Consider the following 16,318-nt stretch of genomic DNA (forward strand, 5'->3'; position numbering starts at 1 on the left):
TTACCCTGCCTCTCTAATGTTTATTGATTGGGTCTATCTGACAGCGGTGAGGTTCAGAGTCGTTATGGCGTCGCACCGAACGAGAATGTTATTTTTCAGCTGCCCCATGTATTGGAATTTACCAGTCATGTTCCACGTTCTTTTGGGGGTTTTGTAGTTAAATATACACATGCAAATGAAGGAAGAAGATAATATACCGGGCACGGTCAATGGCACCGTCATGGAGCGAAAAAAAGGTGGTGTCGAAGATAGCAGGGGTTGTATGGACACAATGGTCTACGAAGCGGGATCAAATCAAGCTGCAGGTCGTGGCGACCGCAATGGTACAGGAAACCGTGTCGGAACGGGGATACGCGTTCTAAAGGTAACTATCAAGCAGGTCAAATTTGAAGGTTTATCAAAATACTTCAATCGCACAGTACCCGGTTCTAACAGGGCCGAAGTGCGTGTGAAATTATACTCACGCGTCATCCAGTTTGAGCATCATTGATGTTCCCTTATATAGTGGTAATTATGTTGGCTTTGAAAGTATAGCGTTCAGTGCAACAATGTGTCGAACCATATCGCCAGAGAGCAGCTTCCTTTCACTGTAGCTCTTTCTAGATTGTAACAACAACATTTGACTGAACTGTTACTGTAGGCAGTCGTTCGAGATGTTGCTACATATTGTCGTGCTAAGCTGTTAGTCTATCCTACTGTAAATGTTTCATATGCTATATTTGCTGTTGTGTATCATTTGCAAATATGACAACAGTATAGCCTAGGCTATAGATCAGAACATGTCAAAACATGTTTTAACTTGCTGTTTATTGCTGAAAATGAATAGCTTAAGCTATTATGGATAGAGTAACATGTGTAAACTTTTCAATGTGTTTCGCTATTTAGGCTACATGTTTGTCATTGGATAAAATCCACATTGAAATTCTTAAATAACCTATTGACTGGGTTTTGCATAGGCTAACGGACCACCGGTAGGCCCCATCGAAATCTTGGACTGAGATTGTTCAGTCGTTTCGAGCCCTCAGTTAGCAAGCACTATTGACAAGACATGTGATTAACTGTTTCCTTACTCATTCATGTGCTGTTCTTCTGCCATTATGTCACTCATGAACCCATTATTCTCATTTACATAAAACATAATGGCTTGTGCCAATTATCCCCATGCATAATAATTTAGAAAATACATTTCATAGGCTGACATGAAACTCATCCATGCTTCTATGGATAGACTGCTTATCTCACCAATCTCTCATGTGATATTGTCATGGACTGGAGAATGACACATTCCAGTTACAATTGCACTAATAATAAATATCCAAAAGACAACTTCATTGGAAGGACCATTACATTTTATGTTCATTGAATCATGAATGGCTGCTGCTGCTGCAACTAACGGTAGCCTTGTATTCAACCAACCAAGATTTAAACTTATGAGTGGTGAGTTTATACACATATCAGTGGTGGTTGGTGCCATTATGATGATGGAGGATGATAATTGTTTTTCATGAGTATGGCCTTATTTCTATTACAGCATATTGGATGACTGTCATTCATATTCTATTCACCCAGCTCAATGTAACATCAATAGGTTTTAGGCTATTCCATGATACTTTCCCTGTACCTACCCATCATGAGGTTCATTAATCTAGCCTATGAATGAAAGTTTACAAGGCAGGTGCACATGTCGAGATACTTTTCAGTAATCAAGGTCACCGTGACACATTCAAAACCGCCTTGCACACTGTTGCAAGTATTCAGACCCTTTCAAAACCGCCTTGCACACTCATGTAAGTATTCAGAACCTTTACTTGGGTTCAAGTCCGGGCTCCAGCTGGGCCACTCAAGGACATTCAGTGACTTGTCCCAAAGCCACTCCTGCATTGTCTTGGCTGTGTGCTTAGGGTCATTGTCCTGAGCGCTCTGGAGCAGGTTTTCATCAAGGATCTCTGTACTTTGTTCTGTTCATATTTCCCTCAGTCCTGACTAGTCTCCCAGTCCCTGGCACTGAAAAACATCCCCACAGCATTATGCTACCACCACCATACTTCACCATAGGGACGGTATTGGCCAGGTGATGAGCGGTGCCTGATTTCCTCCAGACGTGACGCTTGGTATTCTGGCCAAAGAGTTCAATCTTGGTTTCATCAGACCAGAGAATCTTGTTTCTCATGGTCTGAGTCCTTTAGGTGCCTTTTTGGCAAACTCCAAGTGGGCTGTTGTGCCTTTTTACTGAGGAGTTGCTTCTGTCTGGCCATTCTATCATAAAGGCCTGATTTGGTGGAGTGCTGCAGAGATGGTTGGCCTTCTGGAAGGTTCTCCCATCTCCACAGAGGAACTCTGGAGCACTTTCAGAGTATCCATCGGGTTCTTGGTCACCTCCTTGACCAAGGCCCTTCGCCCCCGATTGCTCAGTTTGGCCGGGTGGCCAGCTCTAGGAAGAGTCAACTCGAGGGGGTTTCAAACTTCTGCCATTTAAGAATGATGGAGGCCACTGTGTTCTTGGGGACCTTCAATGCTGCATACATTGTTTTGTACCCTTCTCCAGATCTGTGCCTCGACGCAATCCTGTCTCAGAACTGGACAATTCATTCGACCTCATGGCTTGGTTTTTGCTCTGACATTCACTGTCAACTGTGGGACCTGATAATAGACGTGTGTGTGCCTTTCCAAATCATGTTAAATCAATTGAATTTACCACAGGTGGACTCCAATCAAGTTGTAGAAACATCTCAAGGATGATCAATGGAAACAGGATGCACCTGAGCTCAATTTCAAAACTCAGAGCAAAGGGTCTGAATGTTATGTAATATGGTGTCTGTTTTTTTATTTTTTATAAATTTGCAAAAAATGTAAACCTGTTTTGTGATTATGGGGTATTGTGTGTGTGTGTGTGTAGATTGAGGCTGTATTTTAGAATAAGGCTGTAACATTACAAAATGTGGAATGTCAAGGGGTCTGAATACTTAACGAATGCACTGTATGTTTATCCCTGTTTGACATCTCAGAACATGGTTTGTTAATTGAGCTTCTGATCACTGAGTTGTTGGAGCTTTATTTTACAGATTTCCTTTGCCCTGTCCTTGGATGGTTGTAGGGGTGATGGAGTGAAATGAGGGCAATGACTGACTGGGCAATGGTCTGCTCAGGGTCGTGGCAGCCTCTCTGTGAATGAGTTTGCCCGTCTTGTAGACTCATACAGAGAGACCTGTGGTGTGTGCCTTTGTTGCCTGTCGCCCTTGATATGTATGTTGTCATTGCACATAGTGAGGTTCTCTGCTTTAGGGAGAGAGTGTGTGAATATGTTGCCTGTCACCCATTGAGCTGTGTGTTGTCATTGCACATTGAGGCCTGTTGTGTGCATCTTTGGAGCTGTCGTGCTGAAGAGCTGCGGCTCGGGGCCCTGCTGTCTCCTCTGTTGTGTGTGTGTGTGCGTGTGCTGCGGTGCAGTGTAGTGTGGATGCCAGCAGCTGCCTCCCTGTGCCGGGCAGCCATGGGGATGCACGGCATCGTGGGAGGATGACTTCATCAGTGTCTAACTAATGACCTAATGCCTGGTCACCAGTCTCAAAAGCCAGGGTCCAGTTCACACAGCGCCGTTCTTGCCCTGTGTAAATATTTGTTCCGAGCTTCTCCAGATTTGAAAATAAGGCCAGTGATTCTGACATAAGCCACACACGTCATTCAGGGTTGGGCTCCCAGATTTAGCAAGGACCCCGTTTTAATTTCACCAACGCCCATGAGCTTTTTGCAGGTAATCTCATTTGAACTTTCAGTTTTGCAACCTGACAAATTGACTCAATTGAATTTGTCCTCTGGATGTGTTGGAACATGATGCAGCTTGAGATATCCTTGATTCTGAGCAAGGCTGCTGCAAGACAAGTTATCTTCTCTTACACGCCCAATACATTTACAGTGTATCTGTGGTGGCAGTCTTTTAATCTAATGTTTGTTTCTCCAGCGAAACATGAAGAGGAATGGAAGCAGAGGCTGTGTTACCAGGAAGACTCGCTTTGGATCGCGAGAGCGGGATTGGCTGAAAGGGGATGCCCAGCGAGGCTGTGTGTGTCTGTACGGGGGAACAGTTGACCCCCAGCCCCCAGCCTCGGGCCCACAGGCCTCCTCCACCCTCCAGGCAGACCTGCGGCTGGTGCTATGCTCCACCACTACCACGGTGGAGGAGCTGTGTGCCCAGAGAGAAGTAGAGGGACTATACCTGCAGCTCCATGGAGACCTGCTCAGGTAATACTCTCCTCTCCCACTGACACTCACGTCTAGTACCATGGTGTTATGTTCACAACTCTTGAATATGTTAGAAAGATGGCATTCTCATAGTGTCATTGGTTCTATTTATTGCTAGACAGTGTTAAAAACCAATTCTAAATAATCCCATTCATGTTCAATATCACATCTTTGTGCTTTATTCACCTAGTCTCAACGCTCCATCAGTCTCAAACTTTTTCATACTGTTGTAGTTACAAATTACCTCATTCCGGCACTGCCGATTCCTCCATTCTATTTTTACACATTGGGTCAGGTTTGTACTCTGTTTTCTTGAGTGCTTATGAGAACTGTGCTGCTTGTCTAGAACAGGAGCAGGCTCATAGATCTAGACTTTGACTGACCTATGTGGCCCACAATTCTGCACGTTCCGGTGGCCGTGTCCGAAATCTGTCTTGCCTTCTACTTACTTAAACTGCATGCTGTGTAATAATCGTACTACATGCTATTTAGAACTTATTGTTTAGTAAAAAAATAATGCAGTAAGCAACAAATATCAGTATATTAGGCTCCTTCTAATGAGAATGTGTCATCTAATGCACAATTGCATTGATTACCGCTATTCGTTCATTTTGATACAGCACGTCCCCTCAACTGATTATCAGCTGTTGTCAAACACGTGAGTCTCGAAAGACCATCTCTTCCTCAATAGTGTGCAGCGAATTCTACTAGATGAAAAGCCTAAATGAGAATGACATCCTGGCATTTAAAGCATACAACATTTTTCGAAAATGCACATACTATAAAACATTTTTTTCGCATACCCAGAACGCCTTCTATTTAGAAATGCAAGTACGGGTTTTCAGACACGGACAGTGACTTGACAGCTGTTTATGACAGCACTTTTCCATTTTCACTCCTCATGATGATGCCTCTGACACAGGCTATAATCTGGTTACACCCACTTGCTCTCCTCTTGGCTTTTTTTGGTCAGGCCAGGCAAGGGAATGCTTTTTACTCCCTCTAAGACTATTTTTGGTTAAACGCTCAGCAGGATGCACTAAATGGGTCATGTGGTTCAGTGTTGTGCAGAAGAAAAACAAGGTATAACATGACTGAGATTTGTAGTGAATTACACACCTTGCTGCAGGATGCTCTTTACCTCCCCCTATGGTATTGATTTTACCAGCTGGAGCCCTCAACCACGTGAATTGCATTTCTACATTCTATTAATACAGCTGGATATGCACTGGCAGTTTTGCACTATGCAGGTAAAGTGCTTTTCTGAAAAGACTGGATCAGCACAGGCATGTCTCTCTCTTTCTTATTTGAGCCTGAAACCCTCTCAGGTTTGGTTCTGTAACCACCTAGGCCTCTCCTCTCTCCCCTTAAGGGAACTCGGATCAAAGTAATTTCACATACAGGTGATACAATGTCAGATTTATCTCGGTAGTGCCATGTCTCCTCCCACACCCTGAAGACTGTTGGATAACTGTGCTGCCTGGTGGAAATGTCAACACTGAGTCATTTCGCGTACCTTTTGATTTTATTATTTGTGTTTGTTGTATTCTTGTTATTACAATTTCAAGGCCCATAGTAAGAGATTTTCCGGTACTTTGTACACTTTTTAGCCAGTAGTTCTGAAAGTATTGCTCAGAAGCCAAAGATGGACCCAGAAAATGTGTAGATATGTGCATCATGTTATTTCTCCCTCTCTGTCTGCTGTGTGTGCGTCTTGCTAGCTGTCACTCAAATGCCGAGGAGCTAAAGCTCATTGGCTGAAACTCTAATTGCTAGGGGCTGGCCATACGTGGAGGAAAATGGCGCTCCACAGCTTCCAGTAAAATCCCTTTCAAACTAGGGATTTTGTAGCTAATTGAGGTAAAACAGTAATTCTGCTCATAGATTATGCATGTATGAACTACACTTTGACACATCTAGCGCTAGATTTAAAATATGTGTGTGTGTGTGTGTGTGTGTGTGTGTGTGTGTGTGTGTGTGTGTATATATATATATATATATATATATATATATATATGTGTATATACATACATATGTATGTATGTGTATATACATACATATGTATGTATGTATGTATGTATGTATGTATGTGTGCGCACACACACACACACACATACATTCACACACACTTCTCTTAGACATTCTCCAGAATTTGGGTGATCACCCACATATACACAACAAATTAAGGGAAAGTATCTAGCCACCCAAATGAAGGAAAGGAGCTTTTTGGTGTCTTTTGACAGAGATTAAGTGACTATATTTTAGAGCCTCCTGTACTCGTGGCCACAAGGCAAGTGGATTTGTGAATAAATGTACATGCTCTCAGAGCTTGTGTGAATGGTCTACAGGCAGTCCTGTACTGACAGTCATCGCTCCGAGCCTGCCAGGGTTCTGTCTAAATCCTGTGTGAGGTGCTGGGGCCACGACTGTGTGTGACCAGCAGACATGATCCTGATTGTTAGACCCCGCTGGCAGAAGGAGTGTGGGCAGGGAAATGCCACAGCAGCCACCAGACGCTGTGTCACCTCACCATCGCCCTGGTGTGACAAGGGCTGTGGCTGGAAACTAGTCACTTCTGCCTTAGCATCATGGTAATCCTAAACTACAGTACATAGAGGCCCTGCGCTAGGAGTTAGCTATCACAGACGTACCGACTAGGGTGGGTCTCTCTCTTAGAATGTATGGAGAGAGCCAATGATGATGACTTCTAAAGTGGTAATGTGTAACAATTGCTTAACACTATGGGCTACTCTTTAAGATTAACCTGTAATGGACCAGTTAGGTTTGCTACTGGAGCAGTAGGGAGAAATGAAAACCAGATTACTGAATAATTTAGGAAAAGAATGTATCACCTTGAGTTAATATTGATGTAAAATGTGTACAATGAGCTCAACATGGATGAAGAACATCAATGGTACAATAGATATCGGACATATATCCTGCCTATAGTTTACTAGGGTGCACCCAACTCTGTCTTAATCTGACGGTTTCTCCGATTTCAAAGTTCAATAGCAATACAATAAACATGAATCCACTCAATTCACAAATACTGACTTATATTAACCACTATGACATGGAATCGAATGTGAGTGACTGTGCCTATCAAAAAACACTGAAAGGTGTTTAAGTGTAGCATGTGCTTATAACAATCCCAATGCAATGTATGATGCCTTGTAAGAAAAATCCTACCACACCGCAGTATGGCAGTGTAAATTCAGTGTTTTCCAAGGAAAATAAATCTTAGCATGCAAATCTTATTGATGTCCTAGGTTAAGGCATCCTTGGTGGAACTGAATCCATACTCAAAAAACCTGACCTGTTTTACAAACAGGATCCCACAATATATTTACCATGAGTACCTTTTCATATAACCATTAATATAGTGCTTAGCTTTAATCTCTTACAGGAATAAGAAAATAAAACTTGACACTAACTATTGCACTAGGCTCATGTGGACCGAACGATAATTAGCCCGGGCAAATGAAAAGTACTAGTGCTTACACCTACACGTAATTTCTTATAAAGTCATCTAAAACATAAGTGAACCAAAATGGATTGATGCTATATAGTCACATTTTATAAAAGTATGAAAACTAAAATAGTTTGCCATGCATGATTAGCATGATCACCAACGTTTGCTATTTCAATTGATCGATAACTGAGCTAGCCTAAATGTTAACGGCTTGTGCGTATGCTTGGTTCAGTATGAACACGCACAAAATGCTAGAAATAGCTTAGCTAGCCTAATCGCTAGCAGCTTGTTATCCTTATGAAAACTCACCCAATCCTGGCGCCAATCTTTCCCTCAATCCCTTCACAGCCCGTATGTATAGATAAGTGAGTGTTAATATCCAGTTCTCGCTTTTTTTAGTTCAGTTTTATACAACTTCTCAACAATTTGAAACGTAGTTTTTATTCCATCGAATGGCGGTAGCTCTTCACGTTCCGTTCTAGCTCTTTTATTTTTGTTGTTGGCGCCAACTGGTGTTATAACGTGAGGTTAGGAGAGGGACTAAGGGTATTTCGTTTTGATTGGCTCAAAATAAACTGCTCGTCATACAGCTTCTGACAGCGGAATTGTAATAGCTGTAAATTTAAACATATCAATAGTATAATATGATTGGTTACTGGAATCTCACTAGCAACGATAAGAATTCAACATTATTTGACCTGCGTTACAAATGCGTTAGAATAAGCAACACAATCACACACTGTATGCCACAAAGAGTTGTAAGATCTGAGGCTTTTTGATTTACAGCATATTATGAATTATATTGGGCAAAGCTGGGGCTTCCATAGACAGTGGGTCATTGTGAAAAATACCCTCACACATTTTGACTGGTTCTGGCTGTAATGTCTTCACAGTGGTTCTGTAGCAGATATCCTTGGTGTGTTCAGGTGCGGATCAGATGTGTTGTGTTGAAGGCGTGCCATTGCCAGTGACAGGCTGGAGGTCACAGATTGCGGGCACAGCAGACCTCATGTTTGATAGCAGCATGAGAGGCCCTTTAACAGGATTAGCCATGGAATGAGCTGGTGATTTCATTAGGGCAATAAGGCAGAGGACTCACACAGGGGAATTAAAAGAAAGGGGTTCCATCACCATACCATTCAGACGCGTTATTCAGATGAGCTATTGTTATTAGAGTGCATGTTGGTCATTAGCAGGTGCTTCATATGATTGATGTTCTTCCTCCATATCTAACTATGAACTTTGGACCTGATACCTGTGCGGAGAGAGTTTCTCTCTCTGCTTGATTGACATCCGGCACGGAGTCGGACTCTGTAGATGTTTTGATAGAGGAGCCTCGTCAATTCCCCGGTCTGAAAGTGAAACACCTGTGTCCAGCTCTGCTGATTGGCATGACAGCTGTCCTCTGGATCTTACCTGTCATAACACAGGGAATGATGGCTTGGAATGTCTCTGCTTGCGTGTGAGTGTGTGTGCTTGCGTGCATGCAAATGTGTGCCAGAAATGGTTGTTGAACTATGCCCCTTTGGTTGGATTCCAAGCGTGGAGGCAAAGATGTACACATTTAATTATACGTGTCGGGGAGAATCTGTGTGCCTGTTAAGGGTATTGATTGTGATTGGCGTATATCCTGACGCTTTCTATTTCTGTCACTGTAGGAGGCTGGACCCCTCTGAGCGCCCTCTCCAGATGGTGTATGACTACCTGGCTGCTATAGGCTACCAGGACCCTCTGCGGGTTCAGAGAGAGGCAGCTAACTCGGACCTCAGCTGCATGATCCGCTTCTACAGTGGTGAGTAGTGACCCAGGGGGCCCGTCAAGGCTCTCCTTCACTGGGCTCTGACTGGGCTCAGCCTGCTCTGCTGGAACCAGGCCTGGAGCCCTGTCAATGGACCTGGCTCTGTTGGTTATGGAGCAGTCTAAACTGTCAGCTTCTGGGATGGGTCTTGTTTTTCTGGTCCATAGTGTATGTGTTGGTGTGTTTTTGACGACGTGTGTGTGTGTGTGTCTTTCCGCTACTCTCCCGGCTGCAGGGCTGTTAGCACTACCCTGACTTAATGAAGTAGGCTTCACTCACCTGGATTGGGGTTTCTTTTTGCGTAACCTTTTTATGCATATAAGTCTTTGGGAAAAATTGTACTCTTTCTACTATTATCATGCTTTGATAGGTAAGGAAACTATGCATATCTGTTCATATTGTATCTCTGTGTCTGGTTCTGCATACTGTCTGTCTGTTTGCAGGAGCCAAGCAGCCTGGGCTTGTTGTACTTTAGCTTTCATACCGGCAGCAAGACACACCTCTGATCGTGCTGGCGGATCGGTCTGTCAGAGATTGTGGAGCAGCATTTTGTACTTAGAAGAATTCATGTTTTCTACTTAAAAGATTATGCTTTCTCTGTCTGCGCCTCTCTACACTTTAACACCTGAGTGAAGACACTGTCCTAGCTTCAGCACACATCTAGTCTCAATCTGTCTAGTACTTTAAGAGGAATCGGACTGGTTTATCAGGGCCAGAGTGGTGAACTACGAAGCAAGCTAGATCTACTCAGGGTTTTCTAAAGGTAGCCAGCTTCAGTTAGCTTTCCATTCCAGCTCAGGCTTCATCCATACTACAACAATGAATACTGCTCGTCTGCCTGCCGCTAACTCTAGCACGTGGCTAGTCGAAAACCAAACTCTTCATTTTTTACCTTTATTTAACATGGCAAGTCAGTTAAGAACAAATTCTTATTTTCTTATTTTCAATGATGGCCTAGGAACAGTGGGTTAACTACCTTGTTCAGGGGCATCACGACAGATTTTTACCTTGTCGGGGATTCGATCTTGCAGCCTTTCGATTACTAGTCCAACGCTCTAACGACTAGGCTACATGTCGCCTAAGACAATGCTGAAACATCAATCCATGGGCAAGTCAGTGCCGCATTTATTTTTGTATTTATGTTTTTTTGTACTTACCCCTTTTCTCCCCAATATCGTGATATCCAATTGGTAGTATGTCTTGTCCCAATCGCTGCAACTCCCGTACGGAGTCGAGAGCCATGCGTCCTCCAAAACACAACCCTGTCAAGCCACACTGCTTCTTGACACACTGCTCGCTTAGCCCGGAAGCCAGCCACGCCAATGTGTCGGAGGAAACTCCGTACAGCTGGTGGCGACCCAAGTCAGCGTGCATGCGCCCGGCCCGCCACAAGGACTCGCTAGAGCACGATGGGTCAAGGACATCCGGCCAGCCAAACCCTCCCCTAGCCGGACGACGCTGGGCAATTGTGCACTACCTCATGGGTCTCCCGGGATCGAACCCGTGGCTCAGACACTCAGGATCAATGTAGTTAGCCCGGAGTTAGCCTGCCCGGTGCAGGTTAGATCTGAAGGATTTGTTGCCATAAAAATTCACCTGGCTAAAAGGTGAGCCATGTTTGTGGTACCAGTTATCCCAAGTTACTCGATTTTACCAAAGTTACCTTGCTAAGTCCTCAAACTGCATTTGTAGTACAGGGCTGAGGTGACCTCTGTTTAATGTTTCCATTGTTTGAACCGGGTTGTATTGTGGTTTGGGTTGCTACTACAACAGTTCAATCCCACATCCTCAAGATGAGGGCCCATAAGTGGCTGCCTTCTCATCTGGGAAAGGGTTAAGTGACAGCTGCTAGTTCAGGCCTGTGAGGGATGTGTGTCAGATGCAACCCTGGGCGTGGGTAACCTTCATTATTCTGAGGCCAGGACGCAGCCCAAACAGCCATACATCAGGGCTGTGTGGTCCCTGACTGACCATCCTTCTTCCCTGGGCCTGGCGCAGGTTAGCGTTTTTTGTAGTCAATCTTGTTCTTTAGGCAACTCTGCAGTGGTCACTAGCTGGCACAACCACAAAGTCATAAAATCTGATTTTAAACCTAACTCTATAAGCACACTGCTAACCTTAATGCCTAACCCAAACCATAAATTAAATTTTGGGGCGGCAGGTAGCCTAGTGGTTAGTGTTGGACCAGTAACCGAAAGGTTGCTAGATCGAATCTCCGAGCTGACAAGGTAAAAATCTGTCGTTCTGCCCCTGAACAAGGCAGTTAACCCACTGTTCCTAGGCCGTCATTGTAAATAAGAATTTGTTCTTAACTGACTTGTCTAGTTAATTTTTAATTAACCTTTACGTTTTTTGTTTCATTAATTTAATTAACCTTTACATAACCTTTTATTTTATTAACCTTTAAATTTTTTGTTTCATAAATTTTTCAATATAGCCAATTTTGACTTTGCAGCTGGCCAATCTAAGGGGAAATTGCTCAGTTTAGCCCACAAGACAAGACTCATGACAATAAACGTCAAGCTGTGGGCCTGGCTGGCAGCGTCACCGCTCTGTCACAGCCCCACCAGTAAGTAACTATCCCTGAGTCACTGTGATGTATGGCACCAGGTACAGGATGGATGTGTCATGCTGGTTCATTTTAACACACTGGTCCCCTTAGGGGGGCGGGGAGATGGACAATGGTGTGATGTGTCCATATCATTTAGTCTCTCTCTCTCACACACCTCGAGTCTCACACTCCTCCCTCTTTGTGATCCTGTGTGGTAGTGGCAGGTCTAATGATCCTCTTATCAGTCCTGATAGGCTTTGCTGTAAGGAGAAGAGGAGCGGGGACCTGATGTTCTGTAATGCCTCTCCTATTAATAACCAGGCTGGTGCTGAGACTGGCTGGGCCGAGCACTGTGTTGCTGAGTCAGTGTCACTGTCTGACTGGCTGGGGCGTTGGCCGCGCCCATGCTGTGGTGAGAGACAGTGAGAAGGAAAAAGAGAGAATGAAAACTAGAGGGAACTAGAGCGAGAGGGGAAGAAAGCGTGACCACAATCTCTGGCTGGCAAAGCCTTCTCACACTCTGTCACACGCACACGCGGTGAAAGAGCCCCTCCCTCCCCATCCACTGACTGCACATGCTCAGGCATTCACCACACAGCCTCGTGATACCTCCCAGAGAAATCCTTCTGAACATACTCCGGCTGTTTCAGTGCATGTACTGTCACTATGTACTAAAATACACTTAAACTACAGTTAGTGGATGTGCATTTTGTATTGAGAATAAGCATGCCCCTCTTGTCTGTCTGGTTGATTCTCAGTGCTGTAACTCTGTCTTGCTGTCGGCTCTCCAGCACATTGCAGGCCTCATTCTCAGTCACAGTGCGTAGGCTACAGTGGGAACAGAACAGCGCTGGTTTCTCCCCTGCTCGGCCCAGTCCTGTGAGAGCTGGCTGTGCTTTGCCGTGGTGTTATTGAGCAGAGCAGATCTGTGACCCGGAGGTTGGCCAAGCCCTGGGAGAGATCTCCCTCACCTTTTATTAGCTGCTTGTGGGAAAACACAGGCAACTCTGGCACCCTGGCAACCTATTTAGGCTAGCAGGGTGGCTGGATTGGATCAGATGAGGACTCTCATACAGAACTATGGTAAAATGTCTTCCACTCTCAACCCATACAGTCATGGGGTAACAAGTCTTTCCACCCACACATCTAAGGGGTTGTTAAAGAGCTCTCCACCCACACAGTGGTGATGAAATAGATGGGCTGTGTTAGTTGGAGAACTCCATAACAACCCTGTGCTGTACATAGCTCTTTCTCAGGTGCCTGGCAGCCGTTGTCAGGGGTAACCTAACCCCCTGATTGAGCTGATGAGGGGATCTCTGCCGCAGCTGTAAACAGTACAGCCATCATAGGAAGAGTTTGTCATTATGTTCACGCTTAATGATGTCTTTGTAAGCCCTTTCTAAGGCCTGCATAAAGGCTTCACAAATCAGTTGTTATAAGCATATGCCATTCTATATAAAGGGTGGAATAAGGGTGATCAGTTGACACATGACAAAGCACCTCTTATCACCCTTAAATAGTTCAGCTTTATACGTAATAAAGTGTGTTGCTATTAAAGTGTGACCATGAATCCTGCATTCACTGTGCTGTATGTTGGTGCACATGCCTGTGCAAGGGCTGCGCTGTGCGCACCTTTCTAAAATGTGTTGGTATTCACACTGCAGAGGTGTTGAAGGGTTTTGCTAAGCACAGGTTTATGACTTCCTTCTCTCTTTCCATGTCAGAGAGGTGTTGATAAGGGAACATTGTGTGAGTTATTAAAATACACACGGCTCTATTTGTACAGGAAACTAATCTCCGAACCCCCCCGAACCACAGCCCTGTTGCCCACTCACAACAGCCTGCTGTGGCGCTCCAATGAGATGAAAACAAACATGGAGGGGGGAGTAAACATGAATAAATGCTGACTTAATAAAGCACTCTCTATGAAAACAGAGCTCCAGAGACCTGGGGGGTGGCGTACAGCTGCAGCTCTGAGGGGGCATGTGAGTCCTGGCGCTGGTCCACTGGGTCTGGCTTCACCTCGGCCGGTCCAGACCTGGTTCTGCTGCGGAGCTCTGGAGCTCACATCCAGCCTGGGAGCCTTAGTGTCTCAGCAGAGGGGAGTTAATCATATGAGGGCTGACCAAGTTTCATCAACTAATGAGTTATTGATCTGTCAGGATCTTATCAGAAAATACTAATGAAAACTAAGTAAACAGCATGGAAGCCCTAAGCTGCGCTGACAGGGGCCAGAGAAAACCGTAGGGGGTCCAGCAGCCAGGCCAAAGAGCCCCCTGGGCTGCTGCTCACACAGGGGTCTGCTGGCCCCTATTACAGACTGACCCATCTGTAATGGTCAGTGCCTGGAGGGACAGGTCAGTAGAGAGCAGACGGAGCGGGATTACAGTACACTACTTCCTGGTCTCACTAACTGATGAACTGAATAACAGAGGGAGGGAGAGGAGAGGGTAAGAGAGGGATGGCATGACCAGGGGGAGAGGAAAAGTGCTCCTACTCATGAGACATGACCCCCCCCCCCCCCACTGAGCAGCGTCTCTGCATCTCTCTACCTTCGCTTCTCAATATTATATGCAGATTCTAGATGTTAGTCAGCAATCAACTGCTAGAGATTTTCCAGGGTCACACACTGGCTCCTCAGCCTTGAGTCACGCAAATCTGTGGCTTAAAGAGCTGGGTGTCTCGGAGGTGGAGGGGATCCTGCCAGTTTAGATTGGTCTATTTCAATGCAATCTTTATTGGGAAATTACCCCTCCATCCTATTGCTGAACCATAGAGGGATGGGGAAGATGTGCATATTGGAAAGATGCTAGCTTGACTTTCTACCTTCCCATTGTTCAGTATCCAGTAAGCACTGCCATTGTCCCATAGTTCTGTCCTGTCTGACTTGTCTGCATTATTCTGCTGAAGCAGTTTTCATTTTATTTGATTTCCCTAGTATGGAAGCGAGCTTAGGGACTTTATGAATTGCATTTCTCACAGTAAGAATAGATCACGGAGGGGGCCTGCACGGCTCTGATTTGATGTTATTGCCAAAAATGACCTGCTGTTCTGATCCTGGGCTGCAGTAAGCCTGTGTCTCTGCCTCCACTGGCCCCCCACTGCAAGCTAACCTAATCTATGCAATATTCTTCTAGTTCTCCCTGTTGGAGACAGAACATCAAGGCAGTTGTTCAGTCTGTATGGACAGGGCTGTCTAGAGTCATGTCTGGCTGACAGCTGAAACCTGGTCTGGTTTGGGGGATTCTCAGGTTCTGATACTCCATAGGGAAAGTTGATGTACAAGTGTTGGGTCTACAGAATGCATTTGGCCCATTGCCACCTCCTTTGACTCTCGCTCTCTCTCTTTCTCTGTCTCTGTACGGTAGTTTCAATGCCACAGCGGACACTGTTTGACCTACCTCACTCCCCTGCCCATCTGGTGACTGTTGAGGAAAGACTTGACCACTGTCGCCAAGACTACCGTCAACAGGAGACACGGACATTAGAGCCGAGGGACAGAGGGCAGAGGTGTGAGGGGGGGTTCACCCAGGACATGCACTGTGATTTGTCACTCTGTCCCTGTGGCTTGGCAGTGTCTGAGCAGCGGAAGTGGGACTAGGTTTAGTTATTAGGCATGTCCTCTCTACCCCTGCTGCTGAGGACTCCCACCCTGCTGCTATTGGAACTGCTGCTGGAGTCTCGCCTGAGAGAGAGAACAGAGAGAGCGAGAACCGAGTTAAACAACATCTGCCGCTCTGCCAGACCTGTACACATTTTATGACCAATGAGATTGGTCCATATAATAAATCACTGGTGTGGGATTGGCTGACTGCTGCTCAGGGGTGAAGGGGTAATTATACACTCCCTGACATACCTGTATTTATTTGGACAGTGAAGCTAAAACTTTTAATTTGGCTCATACTCCTCAAATGCTAACCTCCCCTGTTAATGGTAATGATGAGAGGTTAACATGTCTTGGGGGTATGATCTTTGTGCCTTTAACTTAGTCACTCATTATTATTCCCGATTCATTCATGATTATCTGTAATCATGGTAGCATCCACATTAATGTAGAAGTGTTTAGAAAGATATATGTTGTTCTTATTTACAATAAAATAGACTCCAAAATGACACACTACATTATTTACCATTAATTTCAATTGGGAGCAACATAATCTGTAACAGAATGAAAACAAACTGAAAATGCATCCAACAAGATTGTATCGTATCTAGCATGATGCAGTCATTACGTGCTAGGAAAATGGGACCAAATACT

The 16,318-nt window shown here is 44.8% G+C and overlaps 1 protein-coding gene across 1 annotated transcript in view; it reads left to right on the forward strand.

The window, feature by feature from the left end:
* The window catches only part of LOC115167255 (PH domain leucine-rich repeat-containing protein phosphatase 2), a 49,145-nt gene continuing 32,827 nt past the window's right edge, over positions 1 to 16,318 (forward strand). The window contains exons 1-3 of the mRNA XM_029721486.1: positions 1 to 364; positions 3,959 to 4,239; positions 9,370 to 9,503. Coding sequence (XP_029577346.1) covers positions 170 to 364; positions 3,959 to 4,239; positions 9,370 to 9,503 — 610 coding nt within the window. The 5' untranslated portion in view covers positions 1 to 169. The remainder of the gene's footprint in view (positions 365 to 3,958; positions 4,240 to 9,369; positions 9,504 to 16,318) is intronic.

Source organism: Salmo trutta, chromosome 29 (assembly GCF_901001165.1).
Source record: "Salmo trutta chromosome 29, fSalTru1.1, whole genome shotgun sequence".
In the NCBI taxonomy this organism is placed as follows: domain Eukaryota; kingdom Metazoa; phylum Chordata; class Actinopteri; order Salmoniformes; family Salmonidae; genus Salmo; species Salmo trutta.